This window comes from Balaenoptera acutorostrata, chromosome 20 (genome assembly GCF_949987535.1).
Source record: "Balaenoptera acutorostrata chromosome 20, mBalAcu1.1, whole genome shotgun sequence".
Classification (NCBI taxonomy): domain Eukaryota; kingdom Metazoa; phylum Chordata; class Mammalia; order Artiodactyla; family Balaenopteridae; genus Balaenoptera; species Balaenoptera acutorostrata.
The window spans coordinates 40,993,020-41,007,551 of NC_080083.1; the positions used below are offsets into that span (position 1 = coordinate 40,993,020).

The 14,532-nt window shown below is 55.9% G+C and overlaps 1 protein-coding gene across 1 annotated transcript; it reads left to right on the forward strand.

Annotated features, from left to right (window-relative positions):
- Positions 1-727: 727 nt before the first annotated feature.
- Positions 728-13,786, forward strand: ITGA2B (integrin subunit alpha 2b). Its single transcript, XM_007180192.2, has 30 exons — positions 728-915; positions 2,454-2,575; positions 2,665-2,762; positions 2,870-3,035; positions 3,320-3,369; positions 3,446-3,491; positions 3,585-3,713; positions 4,075-4,122; positions 4,273-4,316; positions 4,451-4,504; positions 4,647-4,699; positions 4,912-5,123; positions 7,410-7,592; positions 7,847-7,892; positions 7,992-8,096; positions 8,184-8,239; positions 8,333-8,484; positions 8,637-8,762; positions 9,118-9,185; positions 9,341-9,488; positions 10,022-10,114; positions 10,385-10,464; positions 10,777-10,857; positions 10,981-11,077; positions 11,177-11,329; positions 11,431-11,547; positions 12,038-12,151; positions 12,369-12,470; positions 12,689-12,805; positions 13,546-13,786. Exons 1-30 carry the CDS (start codon positions 728-730, stop codon positions 13,600-13,602), a joined length of 3,105 nt encoding a protein of 1,034 aa, XP_007180254.2. The 3' UTR covers positions 13,603-13,786.
- Positions 13,787-14,532: the final 746 nt, after the last annotated feature.

A 14,532-nucleotide genomic window follows, 5' to 3' on the forward strand; every position in this document is an offset into this window, starting at 1 on the left:
AATGACTCCACTTTATCCCCATCTCCTTTCCCCTTCAGCCAAGATCCATTTGCCACCCCTCCCCCAGCACTGGCTGCATTGCTGTGGCCACATTAAGACTTGGCCCCAGATGGAGGATGAGTGAGGAAGCCGCTGTACCAATATGGCTGAGTGAAGCTGCCGAAGGCCCTAGAAGGAGGAAGTGGATAAGTGCCTTATCCAAAAGGATACAGCAGCCTCAGGTCTTATCAGGGGGCAGGAGCTTCCTCACTCCTTCCCCCACCTCTGACCAAGTCACAATGTGCCTCGGCAGTGCAGGCAGCTGTGTGGGGGGAGGAGGAGCTATAGAACTGTGGGCTAGAGTGGAGGTGTACAGACCAGCTGGTTCATGATTGCACTATCCCAAGCAGGAAGCAATGGTGGCTTAGACTAGCATGGTGGTAGTGGAAATGGGGTGAAGATTCAAGAGACATAGTTGAAAGGCAGAACCAACAGGACTTGATGATAAAATACTCTCAAGAAAAGGGAGGAGTCGACTTTCAGCCATAAGCATCCACCCCCCAGAGTGGCCTCACCCCCTTCCTGGCAATCCTAGAAACCATATGGGTCCAGGACCTAGAGCCCTTTACTCTGCCTACTACTCAGCAAGTGGGTTTCAGTTTGATAAGAAAAGACTTCCTGTGGTGGAACTGAAAGGAAGAGGAAGGAGCTAACCCATTCCTGCCTAGGAGGTTGTGGGAGAAGGAAGATGGCCAGAGCTTTGTGTCCACTTCATGCCCTCTGGCTTCTGGAGTGGGTGCAGCTGCTCTTGGGACCCGGTGCTGCACCTCCAACCTGGGCCTTGAACCTGGACCCAGTGCGACTCACCTTCTACACAGGCCCCAATGGCAGCTACTTTGGGTTTTCATTGGACTTCTACAAGGACAGCCATGGGAGGTGAGCCCTGGGGGACTCCCCCACCATCACTGCTTCTCTGGGTCTTGACTTCCCCATTTGTGATAGAGGTTGAGCAAAGTGATTTCTAGGGTCTATTTGGGCTGAGTTCCTGTTAGGAATACTGGGGAGGGACTAGCTCAGGTGAAGGTGTCAACGAGAGGCAGCACTGGGGAGCTGGGCAGAGCAAGGACAAAGGGAAGACAAAAGTTGATGCTTTATTTTTTTCCCCAAGGGTCAGTTTTATGACCCACTCCACCCTCATCCTTTTGAAATACAGAGGAGCACATGTCTTAAACTGACCTGCAGAACTATGAAATTGTCTATCCACCCCCCCCCCACCTTGTTTTTCTATTCCAACCCCCTCATCCCCATAAAAATTATAGATATTTGAAAAGAAGCAATAGGGCATTCATGGTTGGGATGGATCAGGCTGCAAAATCAGACAGCTAAGATTAGAGTCCTGGCTCTTCCTCTTGATAGGAACTACCCTGAGCTAGCTACTTATTGAAGTGAGTGCTTCAGGGCTTCAGGGAGTGGCAATGGCAGATGGCCTTCAAGTATCAGCCCCTTGGGAAATTTCCTCTGCTGAAGAGAGCCACCTCCCCCAAAGCTCCCCCACTTCCAAATGTGGCCTAGGAACAATGACTGATCGATGAGGAGTGTGGAGAGAGGGGAAAGGTTAAGGGTCCGGCTCTCTCACCTCAACTCCAGACAGTTTTGAAGGGTCCTTCTAGCTCCAGAGTTCCCAGGGCATTAGCCCATGGCTGTTATTGGGCCTGAATCTCAGCTCGGCTCCCTCCTTTGCCCACTCGTGCTTCTTTCCCCTCCTTTCCACAGATATTTGTCTCATGGGCATTACTTAATAAACATTCTGCACACTAAAAAAAAAAAAAATTATAGCATTTTTTGGAGCACTCATATATTATTTGGGTGGCACTGTGCTGAATGTTCCTCTTACGTTTATTTCATTTACTTCTGACAGCATTTATTGGTTGGTACTGTCCACCTTTTATACACGGTACAGCTGTGATTTGAACCTAGATCTGCTAGAGTCCTCAGAGGTGTCAGCACCCCCCCACCCACTTTAGAGGTGACCACTAGCTTAATTCTTCACCGTTAAAACTCACCCTCAGAAAGGGATCTGATAACAGTTCAGACAGACATATTAGGGTGCATGTAAACCCATGGCTTTTGGCGGCAGGTGTTGGGGAATGCAGATGTGTACAGAGTTTAGGAGGTCTCTAAAGGCAAGGATATCAAAACCCTGGTGTTCAAATCGAACCAAATGGTTATAGTCTCAGCTTTACCCTTAATTCCGCGGGTTGCTGTGGGCATATGATTTCCCTCGCTGGAAGTCAGTTTCACTGACCATAAAATGAAAAGACTGGCCTCTGCGGTCTGTGAGGTTTCACTGAGGAAAGATGACCCAGGGACCTACCCCAAGGCACACTGCCCTCCCGGGTAGTGCTCCCAGCGCGGGCACTGGGGAATGGGGTATGCTGGAATCCGCGCAGCGCTCACCCAGCTTTCTTATGCAGCGTGTCTATCGTGGTGGGCGCCCCACGGACCCTGGGCCTCAGCCAGGAGGAGACAGGCGGCGTTTTCCTGTGCCCCTGGAAGGCCGAGGGCGACCAGTGTACCTCGCTGCCCTTCGACCTCAGTGAGTCTCGCACAAGGAGGGAAAGGGAGGGGCTACAGGGAGAGCGGACAGCTGGGCTTCAGCACCCCACCCCTTCTTGTGCCCTCCAGATGATGAGACGCGAAGCGTAGGCACCCAAACCTTCCAAACCTTCAAGGCCCGTCAAGGACTAGGGGCGTCGGTCGTTAGTTGGAGCGACATCGTTGTGGTGGGCGCTACGGGACTGGGCTCAGGGAGCAGACAGAGGGCGGGGACACGTGGAGGCGGGGAACCCGAGTCCCGCCCCTTCCCCACTATCCTGTGGCCCTGCTTCAGGCCTGCGCCCCCTGGCAGCACTGGAACGTCCTGGAAAAGGCCGAGGAGGCTGAGAAAACGCCCGTAGGTGGCTGCTTCGTGGCTCAGCTGCAGAACGGCGGCCGCGCGGAGTACTCACCCTGCCGGGCCAACATCATGAGCCGGGTTTACGAGAAAAATTACTTCAGTGAGCTCAGTAATCCGTTTTGGCTCCGCCCACTCGCGGCGGTTTAGCCCCGCCCTTAATCTGATCCTTCCCTCCCTCCAGCTCCCCCAAACCCTGCTTTCAGCCTGGCATCGCCCAGTGACCCAGCTCCTGGCTCCACCCCGCACGCCCCCGGCCCGGGAGCCGCTTCAAGGCCACGCCACAGTATTACCCCGTGGCCCCGCCCCCATATGACTCCACCTCCAGGCCCCGCCCAGGCCCCAGGGCCTGCTTCTTCACAGACCCTTCCTTCTTGCCTCCTCTAGGCGGAGACAAGCGCTACTGTGAAGCCGGCTTCAGTTCCGTGGTCACTCAGGCGAGTAGGGATCGTAAACGGCGTGGGGGCGGCTCCCAAACAGGACCCCCTCTCACCTCCAGGGCTTCCTTTTCAGGCTGGGGAGTTGGTGCTTGGGGCCCCTGGCGGCTACTATTTCCTAGGTACGTGCCCATCCGTACACCTCCCTCCCTTCTCTCGGCCTGGGTAGACCCCAGGCGTCTGGGGCCCCACACCAGCTGTCCCTCGCTCCCTAGGTCTCCTGGCGCGGGCTCCAATCGCCGATATCATCTCGAGTTACCGCCCGGGCACCCTCTTGTGGCACGTGCCCACCCAGCAGCTCACCTTCGACTACAGCCACCCAGAGTACTTCGACGGCTACCGGGGTAACCCTGGCACCGCCCTTCGAGGCTTCCCAGCACTCTAAGTGTCACCGCCGGTCAGGTCCTGCCCCTGTGGGAACTCCCCCTCTCCAACCCTGGCTGGCCAGCTCCAGCGCTAAGGCGCCCCCATCCTCTGCTCCCGCAGCTCCCCTTCCCCACCCTCTGCAGACCGCCCAGCTCCCATACACTCCACCTCGACTTCCCGCCCTGGATTCGCTTCACGGCCTAGGGCAGGTCTCGGTGGCCTCGATTTTCCCGTCTACACAATGCAGGATTTAGACCGGGTGGTCTCTGAGTCTCCTCTCTCTCGGGCCCCCTCCCTGCTTCACCCTCCCGGAAAGGCTAATTCGCGCTGTGTCTTCAGGGTACTCGGTGGCTGTAGGCGACTTCGACGGGAATCCAAACACTACAGGCAAGAAATTCACTTAGGGGCGGGAGTTGGGGAAGCCCGGAAAGGAGCACCTCTAAGACCCGCACCGAAATCTCCCTGGGATGAGGAATGGCGGGCGGGAGGCGGGTAGAGATTCCAAGGACCTCACTCGCTGGGCCCGGCTCTCCCCAGAGTTTGTCTTCGGTGCCCCTACCTGGAGCTGGACCCTGGGAGCGGTGAGTGCCCTCTGCCCACCACTCAGTGTCCCGAAGCCACTGACTTCACTCTTCAGCCTGATATCCCCACCTAAACCTCCTGCCCTTCTGCGGCGGGGGCGACAATAACGCGCTCCTGTGCGTTGTCCGCGCAGGTGGAAATTTTGGGCTCGTACCACCAGACGCTGCACCGGCTGCACGGAGAGCAGGTGGGCGTCGGGTCCCCTTGGGGGTGGCCAAGGCTGGGGGATTGAGACCGTAGAATATTCCGCGGGACATGGTGGGGGCAAAGTCCAAGAGAGGGTACCGAGTCCGGGGACAGAAAGTAAGGTGCGGCCGGGCTTCCTGCAGATGGCTTCGTATTTCGGGCACTCAGTGGCGGTCACTGACGTCAACAGGGACGGGTGAGAAGCTGGGCGCCCCCACCCCTACCCAGTTGGGTTCCAAATTATCAGAGGCGTTGACTGCCCTCGGTCTCCTCCTTTCCTAGCGCTCACTCCCACGTGACCACCGAGGGGAGCGGGAGGGCGAGGGTGGGCGAGATTTGGCTCTGGACCGCAGCGTCCCCCTACCCCCCACCCCGCCCCCGCCACGTAACCGCCCGTCGGGCCCGCAGGAGGCATGACCTCTTGGTGGGCGCGCCACTGTACATGGAGAGCCGTGCTGACCGCAAGCTGGCCGAGGTGGGGCGCGTGTACTTGTTCCTGCAGACTCGAGGCCCCCACGCGCTGGGCGCCCCCAGCCTCCTGCTGACCGGCACGCAGCTCTATGGGCGATTTGGCTCAGCCATCGCGCCTCTGGGCGACCTCAACCGGGATGGCTACAACGGTAAGGGATGAGAGGAGCCCCACTTGCTACACAGGGGTTTACAGCCACAATGATCATGGATTCGACCCGAGGGCAGCAGGAGCCAGGAAGGGCTCTGAGCAGGAGAGAGTTAAAGAAGACTAATTGGGATTTGTTTGCATTAGTCCAGGCAAGAGGTGGTGACTGCCTGGATGTGGGCTTTGGCAGAGGAGTTAGAGACGAAGGTGATTTCAAGATATTTATTACTTAGATTATTAGGACTTGATGGGTGACTGTATGTGGGGCTAAGAGAGAGAGGAGTTGGGTGGTGGTGCCCTTCACTGCCTGGAATGCAAGCCATGCAACAGGTCTGGGGTGAGATCAGCAATTCAGCTCTGGACTTGTTTGATTTTCTTTCTTTCTTTCTTTCTTTTTTTTTTTTTTTTTTGCTGTGCCGTGTGGCTTGCAGGATCTTAGTTCCCTGACCAGGGATCGAACCCGGGCCTCTGGCAGTGAGAGCATCGGGTCCTAACCACTGGACTACCAGGGAATTCCCTGGACTTGTTTGATCTTGAAGGGCTTGGGAGCATTAGGCAGACATATCTAGAGAACAGCTGGGTGTGGCTTCCCCCACTTCCAGCGGAGAGGTCTGAGTGGGAGATAGGGGACTGGGGAGAGTCAGTGAGGTCCTGGGAGCTAGCGAAGTGTGAAGAGGCCCAGGACAGAGCCCTGGGGAGCAAGAGCATTTAGGGGACTCCCAGAGAAAGTGAGTCTGGAAAGGAGACAGAGGAATGTTCAGAGAGGTAGGAGGGAAACCAGGAGATCTGATAGCCCAGAACTCAAAGGAAGAGTGCTTTAAGCAGGAGGAAGCTGGGTCAGTGGCTCCAGATGCTGCTGAAAGGTACAATTAGATGGGGCTGGAGAAGAAAGTATTCATGGGCTTTAACAAGAAGGAGGTCTTTGGTGACAGTGACAAGAACCGATTCAGGGCTGGGTAGGGACCAAAGCCAGAATGCCAGGAGGCAAGGTGTGAATGGAGGGGAAGAACTGAGGGCAGCCAGGGTAGACCACTCTTTCAACCAGTTTGTGAATGGAAAAAGAGAAAGGTGATTACTGAAAGGAGATGAGGGTCAAGGGAAGGTTATTTTAATTTCAAAGAATATGGAGTAGGTTGAATGTGGAGGAAAATGATCTTATGGGGAAATGGGGGCGTGCAGTGAGCTGGAGGAGGGTCCCTGCAATGCCTGAGGGATGCAGGGGTGGGATGCTCAGCCCAGTGGCAGGTGTAGGAGGGACACCTATTCCAGGGTCAAATGGGGAGAGGAGGAAAAAGTGGGTGTGGAGTTATAACAACAGTTGGGCTGCTTCTCTTTGTGAATGAAGTGGGGGGCTGGGAGCTTGACTGAATGGAGAAGGTTTGAAGTAGGTGCTGAGCAGAAAACGCCGAGGGACTGCTGGGCAGCATCAAGGTCCCTAGTGAAGGCTGGAGGTCAGGAATTCATGGTGCTCCATATGGTGGGGTCTGGCCAGGCTTGCCCAGGACTGGCAATGGGGCAGGACGGCTGAGGATACGGTGAGGGTGATTGAATGACCAGAAAATAAGTGAAGAGATGAGGAAGCCAAAGATCAGGAGACAGTGGAGGCCCAGGGCCTGAGGACAAGACTGGTCTGAGTGGTCTATTTGGATGAATTCTGTGTACCTCGATCAGAAAAATCAATAAAGATTTTTAAAAGAAAACAACTGCACAGAAAACATAGCATAAAGTCAGAAGACAAAGGAAAGGCAATTATAGCATATATATCAAAGATTTTAATTGCTATCACATGCAAAGAATTCTTACAGATTAATAAGATTATGATGATTATTAAATTTTCAAGAGTGATCTTAAAAGTTATTAGTGATGACGAGCCCATGGTATGACTCTGGATTTGCATGGTGGGAGTGGAGTGGGGTGAAGACCTCCAGGTGAAGAAGGGGCAAATATTTAATAGGTCTTGGTCACTTAATCTTCTGGGACTCTATTTTCTCATCTAAAATGGGACTAATAATGCCTGATTTTCAGGATTAAGTGAAATCGTGTTATTATATTTTCCTCAATAGATAGTGAGGGCTGTTATTGTTTTTACAATAATCAGACTTGATGGGTCTCCCTCCTACCCAATTGTAAACTCCTGGAGGGCGGGGCAGCTCTCTCCTTGACCCAGACCTCTGCCTTCCTCTCCTGGTCCCCTGGAGTCTGCCCAGAGAAGGAGCTCAGGAAAGTTTTACAGGGCCATCTGGAGAGACTGGATAACAAACAGCCACCCCCTTTCTGTTGCTCCTTCCAGATGTTGCTGTGGCCGCCCCCTATGGGGGTCCCAGCGGTCGAGGCCAAGTGTTGGTGTTCCTGGGTCAGAGTGAGGGACTTAACTCACACCCTTCCCAGGTCCTGGACAGCCCCTTCCCCACAGGCTCTGGCTTTGGCTTCTCCCTTCGAGGTGCCACAGACATCGATGACAATGGATACCCAGGTGCCCCTGGACTGCCTCCAGCTAGACAGGAAGGGCCCTTGGGCATTAGCTGGAGATGCTGAGACACAGCCAAGTGCTTGAACCTGACCTGGTGCCCCACTGAGAGCTCTGACCTGTCTGTGGGGCTGGGGGGGCAGAGCAAACCTTCTATGGGGGTGGTAGTGTGGGGAAGTTCTGGGAAGATGAAGTGAGGACGCCATACCCCCTCTAGTTAACAATTCTGACACCTCCCCTCCTTCCCACAATGTCTATAGACCTGCTGGTGGGAGCTTACGGGGCCAACAAGGTTGTTGTGTACAGGTGAGCACTGACTCCAGGGGCGGGGAGGGGGAGGACCCACACCACCAGAGGAGACTAGGCCAGGAGGGGCCACAAGGCAAGCTTCCTGCATCCCACCAGGGCTCAGCCAGTGGTGATGGCCACTGTCCAGCTGCTGGTGCAAGATTCGCTGAATCCTGCTGTGAAGAATTGTGTCCTGCCCCAGACCGAGACGCCAGTGAGCTGGTGAGGAGACAGAGGGCATGGGCCAGGCAGGATCTGGGACCTCAGTGCGGGGACCCTAGCCCCTGAGCCCCATTCACATCTTTGCAGCTTTAACATCCAGATGTGTGTGGGAGCCACTGGACACAACGTTCCCAAGAAGCTGCGTGAGTGGCACCATGGGGACAGGAGGGAGGTGAGCCTGGGCTCCCCTGGAGGCTGGCCGGGGAGACCCTGACACTTCCTGCTTGCCCGGCCAGGCCTAAATGCTGAGCTGCAGCTGGACCGGCAGAAGCCCCGCCAGGGCCGGCGGGTGCTACTGCTGGCCTCTCAACAGGCGGGCACCATCCTGGGCTTGGATCTGAGCGGGAGGCACGGCCCCACCTGCCACACCACCAAGGCCTTCCTCCGGGTATGCCCGGCTGGGAACGGGCAGGGCTGGGTGTGCAGAGCCTGTTCATCCAGCCCTGGGGCATTGGGCTGGGTGCTGCACGGGGTGGTCAGTGGGACACACGTAGTAGGGTACATGGTAGCAAGACGGCCTGACTCTTGCCCCCTCACTAGGATGAGGCCGACTTCCGGGACAAGCTGAGCCCCATCGTGCTCAGCTTCAATGTGTCCCTGCAGCCTGAGAAGGATGGACTAGCCCCTGCTCTCATGTTGCATGGAGACACCCACATCCAGGAACAGGTAGGGGTGGGCAGGTGCGGGCAAGGGAGGTGGAGGACCCCTCCACCCAGAAAGTCAGGGTTAGGGTTAGTGTCCAAATCATACTGCGAACCCCCAAACCTAGGTGTCACCTCTAATCTCTGATGTTACTCTCAACCCTGATGAAAACCCCCAAATCTCAATATCCCCTAAACCCTCATGTAAACCCCAAATGTCGATGTCACCTCTAAACTCTGATATAAACCCATGATGTCATTATCAAAGCCCTGACATCATCCCAAACCCTGATGCAAACCCCAAAGCTCTGATGTCATCTCCAACCTCCTTTTCCTTCTCAGACCTTCTAATTCCCTAAGCCCTGATGTGCCCCCTCTAGACCCGCATCATTCTGGACTGTGGGGAAGACGACCTGTGCGTGCCACAGCTCCAGCTCACTGCCAGCGTGTGAGGAGACCGCCCGCTCTACCCGACCCTGGCCCTGTCTACCCCGATGACACCCGCTCCCCACCTGGCTCCTGATACTGTCCTCAGCCCCCCTCCTCCTCCCAGACCCTGGGCTTGGACCCGGCCTCCTCGGCTTTACTCCTTTCTCCCCACAGGACAGGCTCCCCGCTCCTCATTGGAGCCGATAACGTGCTGGAGCTGCAGATGGAAGCGGCCAATGAGGGTGAGGGAGCCTACGAGGCCGAGCTGGCTGTGCACCTGCCTCCAGGCGCACACTACATGCGGGCCCTCAGCAACATCGAGGTGAGGCCCCCACCCCGGGGGACTGTCGGGGACCTGGAAGGTGCAGGAGCCTTGATTCTCATCTCCCACCTGAGAGCTCCCACTTCTCTTATGCCTTCCTTTAAAAGCTGTGATTTTTTTTTTCTTTTTAATTCGGAAGAGGAACATTTGCTAATGGCAAAAAATTCAAGAACTCGATTATAAAACCCAAACCAAAAATGGCTCAGGAAATAAATGTTAACAGGAACCTCTGTTAACATTTGGTGAATTTCCTTCCAGTCTTTTTTCTCAGCATCAACACTTTATTTATTTATTTATTTTATTGACGTAGTTTATAATAATGGGGTTATACTCCATGTAATGTTTTGTGGGTTTTGTTTCCAAAAAAAAAAAATCATTAAAAAGAATAAGGTGCTGCAGTAATACATAAAGTGGAATGTGACAGTCCTTGAACTCCCACCCTGGCATCCTCCCCTCCCTGAGTTTCCAAGGGAGCTTAAATATATATGGGATGCTCTGTAACCATCTTCTTTCTCGGGACTGCCTCTCTGAAGGGCTTTGAGAGGATCATCTGTAACCAGAAGAGGGAGAATGAGACCAAGGTGGTACTGTGTGAGCTGGGCAACCCCATGAAGAGGAACGCCCAGGTGAGGCCGCCCAGTCCTGGGTGCTGGGTCTCCTCCCCCAGGGGTTCATAGGCAGCTGGGTTTTAGGGGCTGGGTTTGGAGTCAGATGGCTCCAGGCTAGAATCCTGGTCCTCCCACTCCCTAGCTGTGTGTTCTTGGGTGAGTGACACCCTTTCTGAGTGGGCTTTTGAACAAAATGGAGGTAATAATGGTGACCTTGGAGGATGAGGACCACAGGCCACATTCAGAATGGGCATTTGGGCAGTGACTTTGGCTCTCCCCATGTCTCAGATAGGAATCACGATGTTGGTGAGTGTGGGGAACCTGGAAGAGGCTGGGGAGCACGTGTCCTTCCGGCTGCAGATCAGGAGGTACTAGACTGGGAAGCACTCCGTTCCCCTAACTGATCTCCACACAGAGACCCTCAGACACCCTCCAAACATAAGGGTCTTCTGGGATGTCTGCTCTTTAGACTTCCCTCTTCCCTTTCTTCCTCAGAGACTTGTTTCTGAGTTCTGGAGCCCTAGAGGAAGTTCTTTTCTAGGTCTAACTTTAGTGTGGCATGCTGTTTGTGGAGTTAGCTCTTCCTGAGGCCTCTGAAATTCTGGCCCAGTCCCAGAGAGTCCTCATGTTCACTGGTCTAGTGTCCCTGATCTGTTTCTCCTCATCCCCCTCCCTTACAGCAAGAACAGCCAGAATCCAAACAGTGAGATGGTGATGCTGGATGTGCCAGTTCGGGCAGAGGCCCATGTGGAGCTGAGAGGGTGAGAGGCCAGGGATGGAAAAGGGAGTTAGTAGGCACAGCCCTAAGGTTCCGGGGTCCTGGGCAAGCCCCCACGGGCAAGTCAGGGGATCAAGCTCACTCGGGGAGTGTCGGGCCCCTGCAGGAACTCCTTTCCAGCCTCCCTGGTGGTGGCAGCAGAAGAAGGCAAGAGGGAGAACAGCTCGGACAGCTGGGGCCCCAAAGTGGAGCACACCTATGAGGTAGGGAGGAGCCTCCGCGCCTCAGGCTAGAGTGGGAGGGCCCCAGGGGCTGGTCTAGGTGCTGAGCCTCCTAACATCCTGCCGCCACCACCCCGCCAGCTCCACAACAATGGTCCTGGTGCTGTAAATGGCCTCCGCCTCAACCTCCACCTCCCCGGCCAGTCCCAGCCCTCCGACCTGCTCTACATCCTGGATATACAGCCCCGGGGAGGCCTTCAGTGCTCCCCACAACCGTCTCCCAACCCCCTCAAGGTGAGAGCCTGGGTGAATCCCCAGCCCATCAAACAGGGCCCCTCTAGGAGGGCTGGGAGGTGGGCAGAGTGTCGGACCTGATGGCCTCTTTGCCTCCCCAGCTGGATTGGGGGCTGCCCACCTCCAGCCCTTCCCCGGCCCATCACAAGCGGGACCGCAGACAGGCTCTCCTGCCAGAGCAGGAGCAGCCCTCGAGGCTTCAAGGTCCAGTTTTTGTGGTGAGCAGTCTCTGTGGTCTCCAGCTGGGGCCTCCCTGGGGCCCAGGGGCAGAGGGGATGGGAGGCAGGGAGGGAGAGGGGCGGGGGGTGTGATGTAGGCCTCGTGTGGGCCACCATGGTCCCACAGAGTCCTCCGAGTGAATAGGAAGGATTGTGCTGGTCTTGTGTCTGGGGCAGGGTGGGGGGCACTTGCATATTTTTAGGTTTCCAGTACATTAAAGAAAATGAATAAATGCCAAAGCAGGTTTACAAAAAGGCTGGGTATTGAACCCTGTGTGATTGACCCACTTCTTTCCTCCCTCTCCCTGCATCTCCGGGACTGTGTGAGCAATCTCATTCAGAGATAACGTCCCAAGCTTGAATCTGAGTCCCTTCCCGAGGAGGAGGCCCGGCCTGAGCTCCCTGACCCCCCAGCCCCCTCTGTCTTGGGTCCTACGGTGAGAGGGTGATGGGTCAGGAGGGGCTGGGGACCAATGACACATCCCCTCAGAGCTGCGATTCGGCGCCCTGTACTGTGGTGCAGTGTGAGCTGCAGGAGATGGCGCGCGGGCAGCGGGTCATGGTCACTGTGCTGGCCTTCCTGTCGCTGCCCAGCCTCCGCCAGGTGGGCCAGGATGCGGGCGGGCGGGGCCCTCTGGAGGCGGGGACTGAGCGTGTTGGGGGAGGGCGGGGCTTCGGGGGCGGGAGGGAGTGAGGGCAGAGTTTACTTTGGAGGGGACGGGGTTAGGCTGGGGGCAGATCTCCCCAGAGGGGAGTCTGGGGCCGGTACTCCCACCACCAATAGGCCTCGTGTAAATGGCTTTCACCGCCACCCCATCCAGAGGCCCCTGGATCAGTTTGTGCTGCAGTCGCACGCTTGGTTCAACGTCTCCTCCCTTCCCTATGCCGTGCCCGCCCTCAGCCTGCCCAGCGGGGAAGCTCTGGTGAGTGTGGAAGGATGGTGGCAGAAAGGGGTCCCGCGGGTCTCCCATTGGCCTTCCCCTGTGTCCCTGCCCGGCAGGATCGGGGCGGGGCCTCCCTGGGTCTGCGGGGTGGGACAAGTAGGTGGCTTCGCTGGGGGTCACCAGCCCTGCAAGTTTGAGTCTTTGGGAAGGTCAGCGTCCCGGTCGGTGACTGAGGAGACCCGCGGGTCTCCCCTCAGGTGCAGACACAGCTGCTTCGGGTCCTGGAGGAGAGAGACATTCCAATCTGGTGGGTGCTGGTAGGCGTGCTGGGTGGCCTGCTGCTGCTCACGTTCCTGGTCCTGGCCATGTGGAAGGTGAGGCGGGAAGGCAGGGTGGGGGAGGCAGAGGGAGATGGTGGCCCAAGTAGGTGACCCAGGGTCCATCTGATCTCCAGCTCCACTATTAGAATGTCACCCTCTAGAGGACCTCTTCCAGGGCACAGATCCCTGGGAGAGGTGGCACTTGAAATTCTAAGGCCTTTAGACCCATTCCCCCTGAGAGCAGGAGTCCCAGGGAATGAGCCCTGCCTTCAGGAATCCATTGGCCACCGAGAAGGACAGGGTTCACCTCCTCCCTGCTCTGTCCTCCCCACCCCGACTGAGGTGGGAGACCCAGGTCTGATCCAGACCCCACTGCCTGCTCCTTGTGAGGCCCTGCTGGGTCACTCCCTCCTCTGCGCCTGGACAACATGTGAGCCGTTCTCAAACTCATGTGTCCAAACCCTGGAAAGCCATAGTGCTTTTAGGGAAAACCACACGTTAGACTTATAATAATCAAATATATACCATCACACACTTGAGTCATATAGAGACATAATCATCAGTACTTTAAAATTCAGGGAAGAAAAAACAAAATATTTTTTAAAAATTTTGTTACATGCATTATCTCTAAATGGGGAAAGGCCTCCATTTGATCGTATAGTGGGGTTTGTGTTCTGTGCTGGTCCAGGACGAGGACCTCGTGACTGGCTGGTTTCCAGCATACATCCTCCACTGCTGCTCTGGGGCCTAAAGATCACCTTTACACCCTGTCCCCGGCCCCTGTGCACCCCCAGGTTGGCTTCTTCAAGCGGAATCGGCCACCCTTAGAAGAAGATGATGAAGAGGAGTGATGAGCCCATGCATCTCTGTCCTAGCAGGAAGGCTGGGGGTGATGCCTGCTCTGTCCCTTCTTCTCCAGCGAGTGACCCCCAGCTCTGGTCACCCATGGGTAGGAGCTGTTCCATGGAGGGCTCCTGATGTCCTTCCCCACCCGTCAGAGCCAGGTCACCCCCTTTCCTGCTGCCTAATAAAGAGGTTGAGTCCCAACCCCCAGCATGATGCCTCCTCTTGGGGTCAGAGGAGGAGAGGGGGCCTGAGGTGACGTTGGGATGGGGAATCTAGGGCTGGCAGACGTGTGAGCAGAGAGGGTCTCTGCCAGGGTAAAGGGTGCAAATTACTGTCTTTGGGGAGTGTCGGGGAGTAGAGAGTGGGGGTGGAACAAGGGAGAAAGGGTGGCAGAGCCTCCAAGTGAGACTGGAGGGGGATGGGGTGTCTGAGGGTGACTGGGTGGGATGGGGGTTGGGAGCATCGAGAAGGCAGGCTGCGTCCCTGGTGGGTGGCTTTAAACAATATTTTTTCCATGATTTTGAGGGAATCAAACCTCAAGATGATCTGAGATTTGGAGAAATAACACACTGTCCCCACTCATAAAAGAAGGTGCTTAAAGCTGTGTTCAGAGTGAGGAGGGGCAGAAGGAGACTGAGTCAGCCCTCAGTCTGACGAAGGCAGAGTCACGACAGGGACAGAAGAGCAGGCATTGCTCTCTGGCCACCCTGCTGTTTGCTGTTCCTTCTTCCCCGCCAAGGGGAAGGGTCTTCAGTTAAGAACAAGGGCACAGGTGGGGAGCTCACAGGAGGGCTAGGAGTGGAAGACAACTGTCCCACCGCAGAGGCTGGAGTCAGCAGATAGAGGTGGGATGTCCTCTTGGAGTCCTGAGAGGTTTGTTGGTTCATGAGTTCAATATTTATTGAGCACCATGGACCTGGTACTGTTCCAGTGCT